Raw genomic sequence first — 17658 nt, forward strand, 5'->3', positions numbered from 1 at the left:
ACACACACACAGCAGATACAGACACACAGGCAGATAGACACATTCAAGCAGATGCAGAAAGACATACAGCACCAGTCAAAAGTTTGGACACACATACGCAAAGTTTTTATTTTTACTATTTCCTACATTAAAGAATACTAGTGAAGACATCAAAACTATGATATAACACATATGGAATCATGTAGTAAGCAAAAAAGTGTTAAACAAATCTAAATATATTTTATTTTAGATTCTTCAAAGTAGCCACCCTTTAACTTGATGACAACTTTGCACACTCTTGGCATTCTCTCAACCACCTTCACCTGGAATGCTTCTACAACAGTCTTGAAGGAGATCCCACATATGCTCAGCACTTGTTGGCTGCTTTTCCTTCACTCTGCGGTCCAACTTATCCCAAACCATCTCAATTGGGTTGAGGTCAGGTGATTGTGGAGGCCAGGTCATCTGATGCAGCACTTACACAGCCTGGAGGTGTGTTTTGGGTCATTGTCCTGTTGAAAAATAATTGATAGTCCCCTAAGCGCAAACCAGATGGGATGGTGTATTGCTGCAGAGTGCTGTGGTAGCCATTCTGGTTACATGTGCCTTGCTTTCTAAATTAATCAGTGAGAGTGTCACCAACAAAGCACCCCAACACCCAAACATGCAGAGATCATCCGTTCACCTACGCTGCGTCTCACAAAGACACAGCGGTTGGAACCAAAAATTTCAAAATCTCATCAGACCAAAGGACAGATTTTCACCGGTCTAATTTCCATTGCTCATGTTTCTTGGCCCAAGTAAGTCTGTTCTTCTTACTGGTGTCCTTTAGTAGTGGTTTCTTTGCAGCAATTCGACCATGAAGGCCTGATTCACGCAGTCTCATCTGAACAGTTGATGTTAAGATGTGTCTGTTACTTGAACCTTGTGAGGTATTTATTTGGCCTTTTATTTCTGAGGCTGGTAACTCTAATGAACTTATCCTCTCCAGCAGAGGTAACTCTGGGTCTTCCTTTCCTGTGGCGGTCCTCATTGGAGAAAGTTTCATCATACTGTGGCTCTTGATGGATTTTGCGACGGTACTTGAAGAAACTTTCAATGTTCTTGACATTTTCCGTATTGACTAACCTTCATGTCTTAAAGTTCTGTACACACACACACACACACACACACACACACACACACACACACACACACACACACACACACACACACACACACACACACACACACACACACACACACACACACACACACACTCTCTCAGCTGTAAACATCCTTGCAGCCCATGTTACCAAAATAAATACAACTTTCATCAATGGTCGGGTGCTTGGGACATCATCAGATGGAACTAGTGTCACAGCTAAGCCCCGAGCACATGAACGTCACACCTAAAAATGGCCCGTGAACAATTTGACCTTCTTCTCTGCAAATAGATCACACAATGCACAGTATCCCCTCTGAAAGCTAAAGTAAATACTCCCTCACTGTCATACAGCTTAGTAATGTGATTCACACTATGATTAAACTCACCTACTTTATCTCTCTGACTATCTGCTACCTCTATCTGTCACGTCTCCTCCATTCATCCATTCAGCACTTATTAAACAAGACAGTTGACTCAATAGTCTGGAAGTGATTGATGTTTTGTAATTAAGGCACCAGGGTAGTATGAATTAATGCTATCAAATTAAATCCACACCTAACGATAATTTAAAAAATATATATATTCTAATTCAAGTGAACAGGAGCGTTCACACTACAACGATAACTACAAAAAGAGTGGAGAATGATAACGGGAGCTATCATTTGGACCACTTTCCAAAGAAAAAAATGTCCCTGTCCCTCCAACAATGAAACATCGACAACCAATCAAAAACATGTTCTATTGAAGCGTTCTTGGTTCTATGTGCAAGAAGCTGCTCAGAGAGGAGAGGAGGCAGAGCTTACGGTAAGCTTGCCTGAATAGCTGGCCATGTGTGAGCATATTGGTGGCCACATGAATTATAGGACGAGATGGGAGAATAATGATCCACGAACAACAGTGCATGAGAAGGCCATATTTTATGTTGGTAAGCCTATTAACAACGATACATCCTGACAAAAATATACACTATGACTGGCCTGCTAATGTGCATTTCTGGACCTTGTAAACTGTCTAGAATAGACCCATAACTGATTCAAATGGTTGCATAATCAGGCCTAGGCTGTATGCAGTTAGCATTCAAAACAGGACAGTTAGCATGAAGCATTCAAAACAGGACATTTGAGTGGTTATTCAATTTAGCCTACCCACAGCACAGCAGTTTACAGCCCTAGACAAAAATTGGTGCTCACTTGATAAAAATAATACATTCCAGATTGCGCTGTGTTGTTGTAGCCTAGGTAAAATACTTTCCTGGTTTAAAAATGTAGGCCTGATTAATAGTGGAGCGCATGTCCGGAACTGCAGAGCGCAGCCTGATTTTTTCATAATATGTTCACTTTTTTTCATTCACTTTGACAAGTAAATATTTATAGACCTACCATTTACCTAATGAATGGCCTAATATCTAGATAATATTTCTTTCTTTGGTTACACTATAGCGTCTCTCTTCCAACTGTTCCTGAGGACATTTGTTTGTAGAATAGTTTTTTTTATACTAGGCCTAATAGCCTTTTCGCAATCGGAAACAATTCAGCTAATTGCTGAATATAAAATAGGCCTTGGCCAAATGATCTGTCAGGGAAAGTTAAGGAGAGAGAGTGCATTGGTGTGATCACTTTGTCCTGTGATGTTATTAAGATTGTTGCACTGACCATTGCAAATGGTTGCACAGAACAGGCAGAGAGATGAGCACAGCGAAAAGGGAAATTGGCAATCATTAGAAAAATGGAAATCACAACCTTTTGTAGGGTTCTTTGATCAGAACCCTAGAGGGTTTCTTTCACTGAAACAAAAATGGTTCCATATACTGTAAAACCCTGCATGGTGACATTTATGGTTGCTATTATTAAATAGTCATATTTGTTGCTAAGAATATAAATTAATAAACAATTAAATCATGGGACTTGTCATTATTTGCTAAATTAGTTTGGAAATATTTACTGGTGTCCAGGGAGGCATCTCTTTGTTTGAATGAATGCTCATGTCAACTCTGGCTGATATCTTTACAACACAACTTTGTCCATTAGTTACAGCGAACAACAAAAGTGTGTCTTCTGCTTTGTTCTCAACACCCCCCAAACAGCAGATCTCACACATACAGTTGAGACGAGCACAGGTTCAAGCTGCAGTGCACCGCCCATGGATGGAGAGAATGTTGTGAAGTTAAGGGGCATGCTCAAGGGCCCAACAGCAGGTGAATTATTTGAGGATGTGAACCAAGCAGCCTTCCAGTTGTCAGATCAATTCCACCCATTTTTTCCCAGCGCCCGGCCCAGGATTCAAACCAGCCACCTTTCGGCCACAGGACCAACTCCTTTGACGCTGGGCTACCTAACGCCAGTACGGTATGGGTTGTTGCCTGACTGGTTCCAGAGAAGAAGAAAAGTTTATCAGACAGAATGAAGACAAAATGCTATGCAGACATATAATTATTATGCTGTAGAAGAACAACTTACATGCAGTTTTTGTCAGCAGCAGACGAAAGAGAGATCCTCTGCCTCTGATAGTTCTGCTCAGTCTGATACTGACTTTGGCTTCATATATTTGAATTATAATGTGCTTATTTGGTAGGTTACTTGCAAGTTAGTTCAACCACCCTCCTCTTGCATCATCATGCTGTTATGGCATTTGGTGTTGAATCGGAATGGCAGTTACATTTTGAATTGACCAAAGGGTACTATATAGAACCCCCCTATTTTATCCAAGAGTGTATGCTTTCATTATACATGATATTTCCTATTTAATGCTAGCATTTAGTTTGCGACAGCACAGGTTTGTATAAATCTTGCTGTTTGCCACACAGACCTCGGCAACAATGTTGTACAATATGAGTTCAATCTTCCCCCTGCTGTAGAAAGCAAACGGTATCAGATGTCAGCTAGCCATTTTCCTGAACAAGCAAACTCATGCAGCAGCATCATTAATATCGATTCAAATGTCAATGCAAAACAGCTGAAACAAATTAAAAGGGAATGTTAACTACAAGATTCTTTGCCTTCACTGGGTATATTATATAGAACCTTTTTTAGTAAAGGGTTCTTTAATCATGTCTAAATAACTAAAAGAACCCGAAAGTGTACAACGAAAAACATCAGTTTCCTCACTACAAACTGTAGAGTCTCAAACACAGCCCAAGCAGAAGTGTTGACCAGATACACTTACGTCTACGCAGTCAGAGAGCAGGTGCTTCTGGAGGGAGTCTGCCCCCCTGATGAACCTCTTCCTGGTCCCAACCCGGTCTGCTAGGTTACCCATGGTGACCCAGTCCAGAACCATAACACACAAGGTTGAGGGAGAATAATTCAGATAGCTTCTCTCAATATGTCTAGTATCCCTCTGTCTTTAACGCTCTCTTGCTTTCCTTTCCCTCACGTTCTCTCGCTTACACACATCTCAGTCTCCTATGTGAATGTGGGTTAGAATGGTTCCTTTCGGAGCGGCTGCTAAAATAGGATGCCCCCTAGATCAGAGGGAGAAGGGCAATGCGGTCTGAGGGGACCTGGACTCGGTAGAGGAGACGGAGAGGTCACACACACAGCATCACAGATTACAGATGGGGATGAAGGAGAGGAGAGGAATGGGAGGAGGAGAAAGTACTGAAGGACGGACAAGAAAGAGAGAGTGAGATGAGGTATAGTAGAGGTGTCTGAACCAACACTGTCAATGCCAACAAGTAACTAGTAGACGTTTACACCTCTTTCCTTGCAGAATCAAAGTACTCAGTCAACTGAATCTAAGACCTCTGCCTCTTTTTCAAACTAATACAATGTGCTCCCAAAATGTGCATGAAAGCAATACCTACGGAACAGAATAAAGCAATTATTGCATAACCATCCCACACAGCCAATACTAACCAAAAGACTTAAGGCAAGAGTACTAGCTTCCCTTCCCTCCACATTAGAGGAGACTGGTGTGTATCATTACCCCCTGCTCAGTGGTGTACAGTTTGGGTGTAGGAGTGTGTCTATCTCGGCAAGAGTGTGTGTAGCATACTGTGACTCAGAGGTTATGTGAGTCGGAGCTGTATGTATGCATAATATGTAGCGTGGTGTGTGAGTCGGAGCTGTATGTATGCATAATATGTAGCGTGGTGTGTGAGTCGGAGCTGTATGTATGCATAATATGTAGCGTGGTGTGTGAGTCGGAGCTGTATGTATGCATAATATGTAGCGTGGTGTGTGAGTCGGAGCTGTATGTATGCATAATATGTAGTGTGGTGTGTGAGTCGGAGCTGTATGTATGCATAATATGTAGCGTGGTGTGTGTGTCGGAGCTGTATGTATGCATAATATGTAGCGTGGTGTGTGAGTCGGAGCTGTATGTATGCATAATATGTAGTGTGGTGTGTGAGTCGGAGCTGTATGTATGCATAATATGTAGCGTGGTGTGTGAGTCGGAGCTGTATGTGTAACGGATGTGAAATGGCTAGCTAGTTAGCGGGTACGCGCTAGTAGCAATTCAATCAGTTACGTCACTTGCTCTGAGACTTAAGTAGGGTTTCCCCTTGCTCTGCAAGGGCCGCGGCCTTTGTGGAGCGATGGGTAACGACCGTGCTTCGTGGGTGACTGTTGTCGATGTGTGCAGAGGGTCCCTGGTTCGCGCCCGTGTCGGGGCGAGGGGACGACGTAAAGTTATACTGTTACATATGTATGCATAATATGTAGTGTGGTGTGTGAGTCGGAGCTATATGTAACGTGGTGTGTGAGTCGGAGCTGTATGTATGCATAATATGTAGCGTGGTGTGTGAGTCGGAGCTGTATGTATGCATAATATGTAGTGTGGTGTGTGAGTCGGAGCTGTATGTATGCATAATATGTAGCGTGGTGTGTGAGTCGGAGCTGTATGTATGCATAATATGTAGTGTGGTGTGTGAGTCGGAGCTGTATGTATGCATAATATGTAGTGTGGTGTGTGAGTCGGAGCTGTATGTATGCATAATATGTAGCGTGGTGTGTGAGTCGGAGCTGTATGTATGCATAATATGTAGTGTGGTGTGTGTGCTTGGATTTGGAAAACAGAGTGCAGAGTGTTTGTGTGTGTGTGGCTGTGTGTGAGTGTATGCATGTGTGTGTTTCCCACTCCTTGCACACACACACACACACACACACACACACACACACACACACACACACACACACACACACACACACACTCACACACACACACACACTTATTTGAGGCCCTGAGATCCCTGTCATTGTCCTGCTTATGTCACCCACCTTAAGCAACCAGGGACCACACACACACATGAAAAAAAACATGGATAGTTTAGGAAAGTGGAGAGGCATAGTAGTTGATTAGGTAATATGGCCATAGTTTGACTTTGTATTTCATCCTCTTTGATCCCATCCCACACACACACACATCATAGCACTACCAGTAACTAGCTGAAACGCTTAACTGCAGCCAATTTGATCGTATACCGTAGCTATCATTCTCCTCCAATGGTTTCCTCAACACAACCAGAAAAAGTTACGTGAATTGTTTAAAACCACTAAAAGTCTAAGCCGGGTGGGGTACTAAGCTAACATATGGAATTGTTTTAAGATGATCATACCATGGATCATTTAGCTATTTGTTTTTGAATTTTAGTACCCCTTTAGGTATAAAAAAATATACACAAACAAATTATTTGATAAAATACTGCATTTGGCCTTTACTACTATAGCCCATAGAAATGTATTGAATAACACATTCTTAAGTGGCAAAAAAAGACAGTCAAAAAATAAATCATAAGGAATAAGGTTTTGAAGTATCTGTCCTATATCTAGGAGGTATAAGAAAGCTCAGGAAATATAATTTTTTGGACACATATTTAGGCACTAAACTAGCTCTATACTTCCATTCATTTGTATGGGATACAGTACATTCAGACAAGTCCAGTGACACTTGTGTGGGTCGTAGAGCAAAACACAGAACTGAAAGTCCCCTGAACATTCTTCGAACGATGTGTCATGGCTAGGGCTGTGGCGGTCATGAGATTTCGTCAGCCGGTGATTGTCAAGCAAATAACTGTCGGTCTCACGGTAATTGACCGTTCACATAAACACAAATAGCATCTCCTGGCTTCCACACATGATGCAGACCTTTGGAACATCTACATTTTAAGTCTAATAAATCCATGTAATATAGCCTACACCTTCAGAATAAATCCATTATTTATTTTAGACTGGTCTAAAGAAACACGATATGAAGAAAACAGTCTATTTCAGAAGAACAGAATAGCATACTTTGAGTTGTTATTACGGTTGAGCCTGATCTGGCTATGCCATATGGCTGTCGGATACACAAGTTTATTTAGCAGACAAGATTGGGTTAGAATTCCATGTCATTATTTTATAGTATTTTATTGTATGAAGAATACAATTGAATAAAGCTGAATAAAATAGAAAGGATATTTTCTCCAAATGATTTGAGCTGTTACAAAAGAAATAGGTATTCCTATACGCTTAATTTAGTTATTAATGTAATTTCAGTTGTTCTACAAATGTGGGGCTAAATGTTTAGATGTTTTATACATTGTAAGGCTGCATTATGCGACTTTAATGATGATTTGAAAACAGTAGCTTGAAAGGCATGAGCGCCGCTTTGTTTTTGCGCAGGGTGTACACACCTAATCAGCCTTTCATTCACAATTTGACAAGCACTTGATAATGCCTCGAATTTCCCGGTGGCATTCCCTTTGTGTGGCCCTAGTGCACCCTAAACAAATCCATGCCTTTTGCGGCCAGTGGCCGTTGTTTCCTTCTCCCTGAGTGCTCCGTGCTCCGAAGCACCTCTCACTCACATGGCTCTCCATCACGTGATCGGGTCTTTCATACAGGCTACAAGTGAAGACAGACATTTTAGGCATGCAACTGTGTGCGTCCTTATCCAATTCCGAGGTGCATATTGAAGATATTGGAAGAACTGTCCACATTCACTTTTCATCTGCCAACAAGATGAGTAGGCCTAACAAACAGCAAAAGCACTAGCCAATGTCAATACCCCATAGTAAAGAAGTTGACCTATTCTATTCTGTGCGATAAATACATTTTCCAAACATAGTCTGGGACAGTTGTGGGATGCGAAAGATCCCAAATTAATACAACCACTAGCATCAAAAAAACGTTTTGACGCAATGATGCTGATGCAACAGATCAGAACATTCAGCTTAAATTGTAATAAACTATTTGGCTGTTTCTTCACATTATAAGTGCAGCAATGTGTCAGGATTTGGCCAGGATTGTTCAGGTTTTGGTCACTAGATGTCCCCATTGCACCTTTTTTGAACCTTTTGTTTTTTCCTTGCTCTAATTATTGTTTGCACCTGTGTGTCGTTTTCTTGTTGGTATTTAAACCCTGTGTGTTCCTCAGTTCTTTGTTCAGTGTTTGTATGTTAGCACCCAGCCCCAGCCTTGCTGTGAACATATATGTCTCTTGTTGGATTTTCCAGAGGTTCTCTGGTTTAGTTCTTGTTTATTTTTTATTAGTCTTTTGAGGTTTGTTTGTTCCCTGCTGTTTTTTCCACTTTGTGGAGTTTCTTTGTATTTTGGAGGATATCCATTTTTGCCTCTTGGCTTTATTTTGGACGTTGTGGATTTATATTCTTTGCCTGAAGATCTTGTTCTTTTATTAAACCACCATCTCTAGTACTGCTGAGTCTGCCTCGTCTTCTGGGTTCTGCCGACTATTAGTGACTGTTTCTCACACCGGGTCCTGACACAATGTGCACACTGCAGTAGGCTATAAGCACAAATGTTCCTTTAGCGGGGAAAAAAACATTATCAAAGTGACTACAAACGCGATTATGCATGCAATGCTTTTATTATAAAAGGTGCATTTTTATGTGAAAATGATCTTCCACAAACTTGAAATGTACCTGCTGCTTATATATACCTATATCCATCTTGCCCTGCCTTTCTAAAGTCTTCGAAAGCCAAGTTAACAAACAGATCACTGGCCATTTCACCGTACTTTCTCGGCTGTGCAATCCGGTTTCGGAGCTGGTTCACCAACTACTTCTCAGAGAGTTCAGTGTGTCAAATCGGAGGGCCTGTTGTACGGACCTCTGGCAGTCTCTATGGGGGTGCCACATGGTTCAATTCTCGGGCCAAATATTTTGTCTGTATATATCAACGATGTCGCTCTTGCTGTGGGTGATTCCTTGATCCACCTCTACGCAGACGACACCATTCGGTATTCATCTGGCCCTTCTTTGGACACTGTGTTAACAAACCTCCAAACGAGCTTCAATGCCATACAACACTCCTTCCGTGGCCTCCAACTGCTCTTAAACGCTAGTAAAACTAAATGCATGCTTTTTAACCGATTGCTGCCCGCACCCGCCCGCCCGACTAGCATCACTACTCTGGACGCTTCTGACTTAGAATATGTGGATAACTACAAATACCTAGGTGTCTGGCTAGACTGTAAACTCTCCTTCCAGCCTTCCAGACTCATATTAAGCATCTCCAATCCAAAATTAAATCTAGAATCGGCATTCTATTTCGCAACAAAGTAATCCTTCACTCACGCTGCTAAACATACCCTCGTAAAACTGACTATCCTACCGATCCTCGACTTCGGCGATGTCATTTACAAAATAGCCTCCAACACTCTACTCAGCAAACTGGATGCAGTCTATCACAGTGCCATCTGTTTTGCCACCAAAGCTCCATATACTACCCAACACTGCGACCTGTATGCTCTCGTCGGCTGGCCCTCGCAACATAATCGTCGCCAAACCCACTGGCTCCAGGCAATCTATAAGTCTTTGCTAGGTAAAGCCCCACCTTATCTCAGCTCACTGGTCACCATAGCAACACCCACCCGTAGCACACTCCAGCAGGTATATCTCACTGGTCATCCCCAAAGCCAACACCTCCTTTGGCCGCCTTTCCTTCCAGTTCTCTGCTACCAATGACTAGAATGAATTGCAAAAAAATATATAAAAAAATAAATTAAAAAAATCGCTGAAGTTGGAGACTTGTAACTTCTTCACTAACTTTAAGCATCAGCTATCTGAGCAGCTTACCGATCGCTGCAGCTGTCACGTTCGTTGGAATAATTATCGGACCAAGCTGCACACCCCTTGTGAAGCGGATTAATATGGTTTCCACATATTATTTATTAGAAACGCACAAAACAACAAAGAAAGAACGAAACAAACAATGAACCGTAACTAAGAGGTGTAACATACTCTAACTCAAAACAATATCCCATAAAACACAGGTGGAAAAAATGCTACTTAAATATGGTCCCCAATTAGAGACAACGATTACCAGCTGCCTCTAATTGGGAATCATACAAAATCACCAACATAGAAAAACAGAACTAGAACCCCACATAGAAATAATAAACTAGACTTATCCCCAGTCACGCCCTGACCTACTCTACCATAGAAAATAAGGGCTCTCTCTGGTCAGGACTGGACAGCAGATGTACACAGCCCATCTGTAAATAGCCCAGCCATCTACCTACCTCATCCCCATATTGTTTCTATTTACTTTTTTTGCTCTTTTGCACACCAGTATTTCTACTTGCACATCATCATCTGCACATCTATAACTCCAGTGTTTAATTGCTAAATTGTAATTACTTCACTACTATGGCCTATTTGTTGCTTTACCTCCTTACTCCATTTGCACACACTGTACATAGATTTTTCTATTGTGTTATTGACTGTACTTTTGTTTATCCCACGTGTAACTCTGTGTTGTTGTTTTCGTTGCACTGTTTTGCTTTATCTTGGCCAGGTCGCAGTTGTAAATTAGAACTTGTTCTCAACTGGCCTACCTGGTTAAATAAAGGTGAAATTAAAAAATACAAATATGCCAGATAGGCTCTACACCCCTTGTGAAGTGGATTAATGTGCATCATCATTTTAAGAAGTTATTTTGCTACTTTAGTTGTGATATAAACCTTATCAAAACATATAGGCATATAAGCTAGGCTACTTGAGGTGTGCGACTATGATTCGAAAATGTCGCAAAAAAAGGCATTGTTTCTTGCCTTACGCTAATATATAATTCACAAGTGATAGCCTAATATTGTCACCCATCAAACTGTTCTTGATTTCATCTTGTCTTTACATACACTAAATAATATATGTGTGAAATATGTGTGTTTGGATTTAGAATGGACCATTATCATGCACCTGTATCGCAACAAGGGCTGCGGAAAAATACATGTAATCTATGCACTTAAATAGCGAATGGAGGGCGCTTTTCCTGTGCTTCATTTTCATGCCAGTCAGGGAGGCTATACTCCTGTTATAAAGATAAGCAATGTGCTTAATATTAGGAAAGTTGAGGTATAAAATATAGTAGACCTAGCCTATAGAAAGCTGATGGGATCATCCTCTTTTTAATAGAGGCCATCACTCTGTTTTTTCTCACAATTGCATAGCCTATAGAAATGTTGCACAACATGAGCTCATGGGCTCTCATGAAGTGTTTGATTTTCAATTACATTTGCATTGATGTCAGAGTGATTAGAGGGACAATAGAGTGCGGAGTACCAGGCAGTTAACAAGTTTGGTAGGCTACTAATGACCATCAGCATCATCATAGCTTGAATAAGCCTAATTACTGTCTAACAGTCACGTGGAATTTGACTGCCTTCATGAATCGTGACCGCCGGTGTGGCGGTAGTATGGTCACCGCAACAGCCCTAGTCATGGCCCCTGGAGTTTATTTTCTTCTAGTTCCCAGTTTGTCCCGGCAGACGTCCCGTGATGGTCACAAAGAAACGTTCTACCCCAAAAAAACATTCTACTCAGGGCACGGGCACCCTAGTTTCATTACACAACACTCCTTGTTACTGTTGTTAAGCCGATCAAGGCCCTGATTGGTGAGCCACTGATACAGTCACAGCTCTTTGTCTTTTGGCAATGCTAGGGGTACCCACTTTTAACATACAGTGTTTAAAACTTACATATTTGACATACATTGTCAATGTTTAGTAACACAGTAACTATTATTTAACATGTCATCACCTGGAATATGAACTCACAACCTCTTGGTTCACAGCATTCCAATCTACCTGCTACGCCGTCATACCTGTATCAATGACTGATTTCACCTGCAAGCCTATTCCTACTCTTTGCACTTTAAAGTAAATCTCAGCTCTGTTAAAAATAAAACATGGAAGAAAAACAATTCTATTTATCATAGTGATTCAGGAGTAACATTAAAACAGAATAATATGCCGCACCAACATTAGAAAACTATACTGAAAACCCAAACTCAAATTCCTGAAATAAGTCAATTCAATACATTTGAGAATAGTCAGATTAACTGATAACTAAGTGCAGATGGCTTTTTTGCGAAGTGACGAGATGTATTATAATGAATGTGAAGGGAACTGCTGAAATTCTACAGAAAGATCAGCATACCCCAAATCCAGAGGTTGTGAATTCAAGTCTCAGGGTCAAAATGAAAAGACGGTACTAAATGATCATGTCAAATGTAATCATATTGTCATTGATTAAAGCTTTCTACACTATTTTAGCTGCACAGCGTACCACTTGCCTTAAAACTCCCATACCATACCATTTCATTACCTTACTTATCATGGTTTAGGAAACCTGAGACCATCACGTGACTAAAATCTCCATGGGACCATGACACAACATCCCAAGAACGTTCAGGGGACCTTCAGGTAACCATGACACAACGTCCCAAGAACGTCCTAAAAACATCCCCGGGACAAACCGGGAACTATAAAAAGGTCCCCCAAAGAACGTTCCCTTTGGACCATCACGCAACGTCCTAAGGACAAGTAAAATGAAAGTCCTGAGAACATCCTAAAAAGGTCTTGACATGGTCCTCAGTGACGTCCTGGGAATGTACAGGGAACTAGACTAAGGTCCCCCAGAAAACATTCCCCTGGGAACATTACACAATGTTCTTTGAACATTCTCAAGACATCAGTGGGATAATGTCGCGCCAAAAACCTTAAGGGACCAAAAGGGAATGTTGCTGATTGTCCTCAGGACGTCCCCTGTTTTCTGGGTATACAGTATGTGATTCTTTGAGGAGTGAACGTGAGCGTCCATGCAGGTGTGTGGGCATGTCGGCATGTGTGCATGTAAGTAAGCAAACTAGAGCATTAACTTATGAAGTGCTGTATCCCTCTCCTGAATCCTGGAGAGGACATATTCTCCTCTGGATGTGGAGACATATGTGTATGAGTATGATAAAGCCCCAGGGAGATAGATGGACAAGATTAAAGCCTTAATGCTATGCAGTCGTATGTTATGTCATGAACAGAAGAGAAGAAGGAGAAACATATGTTTGACCTGCCTGCTTGTAATGAAATTGTTGGTTTATTAGGGTTGTGTGCGTGTGTGTTTATGTCCATTCCCCAGGGCTGTTGAGAGATCACGCTATCATTTCAGCTGAGCAGGGAGACTTGGGGAGACTATGAATCGCATTACATGCAGCAGAAACACACACATAGACTCCCGCTACCATTACTGCACAGCGCAGATACCAGGGAGGAACAATCTCATTAGACTTTATTACATTACACTACTCACATTCATACATGCAACACAAACACACACTGAAATAGCAGTTAGAAAGGGCAAACATGAGACACATGTTATCACATGACAGCACTCAATCAGGAGAACAGAGATCAACTGTCTCACCTCCCTTTCTCCCCTCTTACTTCCCTTTCTCCCTCTGTCTCTGTGTGTGTGTGTGTGTGTGTGTGTGTGTGTGTGTGTGTGTGTGTGTGTGTGTGTGTGTGTGTGTGTGTGTGTGTGTGTGTGTGTGTGTGTGTGTGTGTGTGTGTGTGTGTGTGTGTGTGTGTGTGTGTGTGTGTGTGTGTGTGTGTGTGTGTGTGTGTGTGACATATGTTTGCAGGACTGCTGTTAAGCGAGAGTCATCGACTGAAGGATTAGGTTTGACGGGATGCTGAGGCTGAATGAATTATATGTTTTGTGATGATGTCTTGCCGCTGTGCGTGTTCGACTTTGTTTTTCTCCAGTGATAATGGCTGGAGAGAGTGGAGCAGGTATCCCATCACAAGACCTAAACCACAAGATCTCTGTGTGTGAGCGTGAGTTTGAGTGTGGGTGTTTGAGAGCATCCATCTACACTACAGTCTCCAAAAAGCACAATTACCACCCAGCACACCAGCCATGGGCAGCTCCTCACTTGCATAACAGTGGCTATTTTTAACCATCTTATTGGACATAGCGGAACAGCTGAGCTTTTTCCTTCTTCTTACCATTATGGAAACATATTAAACTGTTCTACATCCATCTGTTTTTAACCAAAGCCAAGAGGTTTAGGTAAACGTGACAGGCAAGGGCAGCTGATTGGCAACATAGAGAGACAGAGACAGAGACAGAGACAGAGACAGAGACAGAGACAGAGAGACAGAGAGACAGAGAGACAGAGAGACAGAGAGACAGAGAGACAGAGAGAGAGAGAGACAAAGAGAGAGAGAGAGACAAAGAGAGAGAGAGAGACAAAGAGAGAGAGAGAGACAAAGAGAGAGAGAGAGACAAAGAGAGAGAGAGAGACAAAGAGAGAGAGCGAGACAAAGAGAGAGAGCGAGACAAAGAGAGAGAGAGAGACAGAGAGAGAGCGAGACAGAGAGACAGAGAGACAAAGAGAGAGAGAGAGAGAGAGAGAGAGAGAGAGAGAGACAAAGAGAGAGAGAGAGAGACAAAGAGAGAGAGAGAGAGACAAAGAGAGAGAGAGAGAGACAAAGAGAGAGAGAGAGAGACAAAGAGAGAGAGAGAGACAAAGAGACAGAGAGGCATTAACCACCAGTGCCTTAAATAAAGTAACCCATCAGATGCATTTGTATAGCATCACTACTATTTATGTTTGTGTTCAGTATTGTTTCTATAAAGTAATGAAATCAGTGCTTTGGTTTGTGATGATGCTCAGTGTGCGAGAAAGAGGAGGGAGAATGAACAGGAGAGAGAGACAGGAGAGAGAGATCCATCCTCATTAGAACTCTGAGCCAGCCCTTGTGTCTGCCCTGTAATGTGATTTCCACTGGAGTGCATGGCCCCTCTGAGACACACACACAAACACACACACACAAATTGCTTACCTCAGTCATGTGGATGAGATAGAACTTCAGCTCTTCAGCACGATCTGTGGAAGGAACAAACAAATGATTGCATATCATCAATAATTATTGATGTTACAGATGTATAGGTTGCCTACCACCCACGCATCCTAGCTCAATACTTTGAGGCATACATCACTAAAGACATGCTGTGTCTCCAGGTCCAGATGAATAGCTTGGATCATCTCAGAGGCCAACCTAGATTTCCTATCACCCTGTCTCCACAGTCCCCTCTCAGGACCACTATATCACTCTCTGGTGACAACTGGAGGTGACAATCTGACAGTGGTGGTGACGCCTCCCATGATGAGTGGCCCAGTCCTGCCCACAGGACAGATATGAGGAGGTGTGAGGAGGGTGAGAGAGAGAGGAGGAAAAGGGGAGCTTGCAGGGTGTCACTGTGTGTGTGTGTGTGTGTGTGTGTGTGTGTGTGTGTGTGTGTGTGTGTGTGTGTGTGTGTGTGTGTGTGTGTGTGTGTGTGTGTGTGTGTGTGTGTGTGTGTGTGTGTGTGTGTGTGTGTGTGTGTGTGTGTGTGTGTGTGTGTGTGTGTGTGTGTGTGTGTGTGTGTGTGGTGTGTGTTTTCTAATAACCTTGTCTCTCCCTGAAGATCAAACTGAAAAAGAGCTTTGCCCCAGACTGAGGTTTATGATTAACTTTGGTCAAGGAAAGACAGGAGTAATCCATTCCCTACCTCCATCCATCCAGTTCTTTATTCACTCCATCTGCTCTGGGAAAGAGAAATGGCTGCCAAGAGGGGCTAATAAAGATCTGTAAGCTTTGACAGTTATCGGCATTACCTCTCCCACCCACCACACCTATACACAGCCAGGTTGCTCAAGATCCAAGGCGAAATCCGACGTCCGTCCAGGTACCCATGACATCGGGGAGGACTTAAAAAACATCCACTAGGGGCAACATTGATGGTAATATTGCTCACCATCAATTAGGATTGCGGTTTGCTAAGGCATTGCAGACGGGGATGGCAGAAAGGCGTGAACCGCAAGCTCCTGTTCCGAGTGTCAAATGTCCAATCCCAGTGCTAGGCACGCGTTATTTTTATTTTTTTACCCTATCCCAAACCATAACCCTGTACCTTAATCATTCTGAATTCATGCATAAACATAACCTTCAAAATGGGATTTTTAAGCGAGACAGAGAATTTTGCCTGTACAAACTGTGTGTGTATATGCTTGTGTGTGTGTGTGTGTGCGTACGTGTGTGTGTGAGAGCTGAGTGCGCATCTGTGCGACTGTAGTTGTGTGTGTCTCAGTCCTTGTGTCTTCCCTAATGGAATGAGACAGGCTGTGATGGTGTGTGATGGGCCCACCTGCCTTAATGTCTGCTCCTCTCAAACTCCAGGCCGTCAACCTGTCTACCACAGTGACAGCAATGTCCAACAAGGAGGAAACTGCAGCAGGATACTGCCTATGGCCTTACTGTGTGTGTGTGTGTGTGTGTGTGTGTGTGTGTGTGTGTGTGTGTGTGTGTGTGTGTGTGTGTGTGTGTGTGTGTGTGTGTGTGTGTGTGTGTGTGTGTGTGTGTGTGTGTGTGTGTGTGTGTGTGTGTGTGTGTGTGTGTGTGCACCTGCCTGCCTGCCTGCGTCCGTGCGTTTGTGTGTAGGTCAGAGCGATAAGAAAGGGCACTAGCTGTAGCAGACACTATTCTATTGTCATTTGCCAGGGGAGATTCCAGACAGAGATATATTGAACCAATATAGATTCTGCTGTGCAGCATTGTACCCCATAGGAACACTGACCACATGAACACAGTCTACCCTTGACACTACTGAGGTCATGCCCATCCCCAAGGGTCGCTGTAGACACACCTACAGTAATATGTGCAATATTACTATATTATAAAACAGTAGTTTGGGTCCTGAGTGCTAATTGGCTGAAACAGCATTTCAACCATTTGTATATCAGACAATATACCACGGGTATGACGCAAAAATACTTGTTTATACGGTTCTATTTATGTTGGTAACCAGTTTATAATAGCAGTAAGGCACCTCTGAAGTTTGTGGTACACATAACACGTCTAAGGGCTGTTTACAGGAAAGAACATCCCTTACCTGTGGTATATTGGCCAATACCACACCCCCAATATACCACATTCCTTCAGGCCATATTGCTTAATTACAACTATACTGTTACTATACTGGTACAATACTGTTACGATCACTCTAATTACTGCAATAATGAGCATCCATATTGGTCAACCATAAATAATGTCACCGTTAAATGCATTGATTACACGAATAGCCAACAGTAGAAAGAATCTGAATGTATTTTCTGACTGACTATGACAAATACATCCATTAAGGAGCAATCGTAAAGGGTTATTGATTTGACATGAATCACGGTCCACAGACCTGTCAAGATATTGAACAAAAACACATTTCTGATCCTACGACAACGTTAGTATCACAGCTTCAGCACAATATTTACTGACTA

The 17658-nt window shown here is 42.3% G+C and overlaps 1 protein-coding gene across 5 annotated transcripts in view; it reads right to left on the bottom strand.

The window, feature by feature from the left end:
* LOC129864126 (regulator of G-protein signaling 3-like) overlaps window positions 1-17658 on the bottom strand; it is a 271563-nt gene that overhangs the window by 143837 nt on the left and 110068 nt on the right. For 4 of the 5 annotated variants that reach the window (XM_055936752.1, XM_055936755.1, XM_055936756.1 and 1 more), the window contains one exon: window positions 15188-15231. In XM_055936752.1, coding sequence (XP_055792727.1) covers window positions 15188-15231 — 44 coding nt within the window. Of the gene's footprint in view, window positions 1-4288; window positions 4566-15187; window positions 15232-17658 lie in introns of those variants that run through there. The other variant, XM_055936757.1, reaches the window with a different exon arrangement.

This window comes from Salvelinus fontinalis, chromosome 10, assembly GCF_029448725.1.
Source record: "Salvelinus fontinalis isolate EN_2023a chromosome 10, ASM2944872v1, whole genome shotgun sequence".
Classification (NCBI taxonomy): domain Eukaryota; kingdom Metazoa; phylum Chordata; class Actinopteri; order Salmoniformes; family Salmonidae; genus Salvelinus; species Salvelinus fontinalis.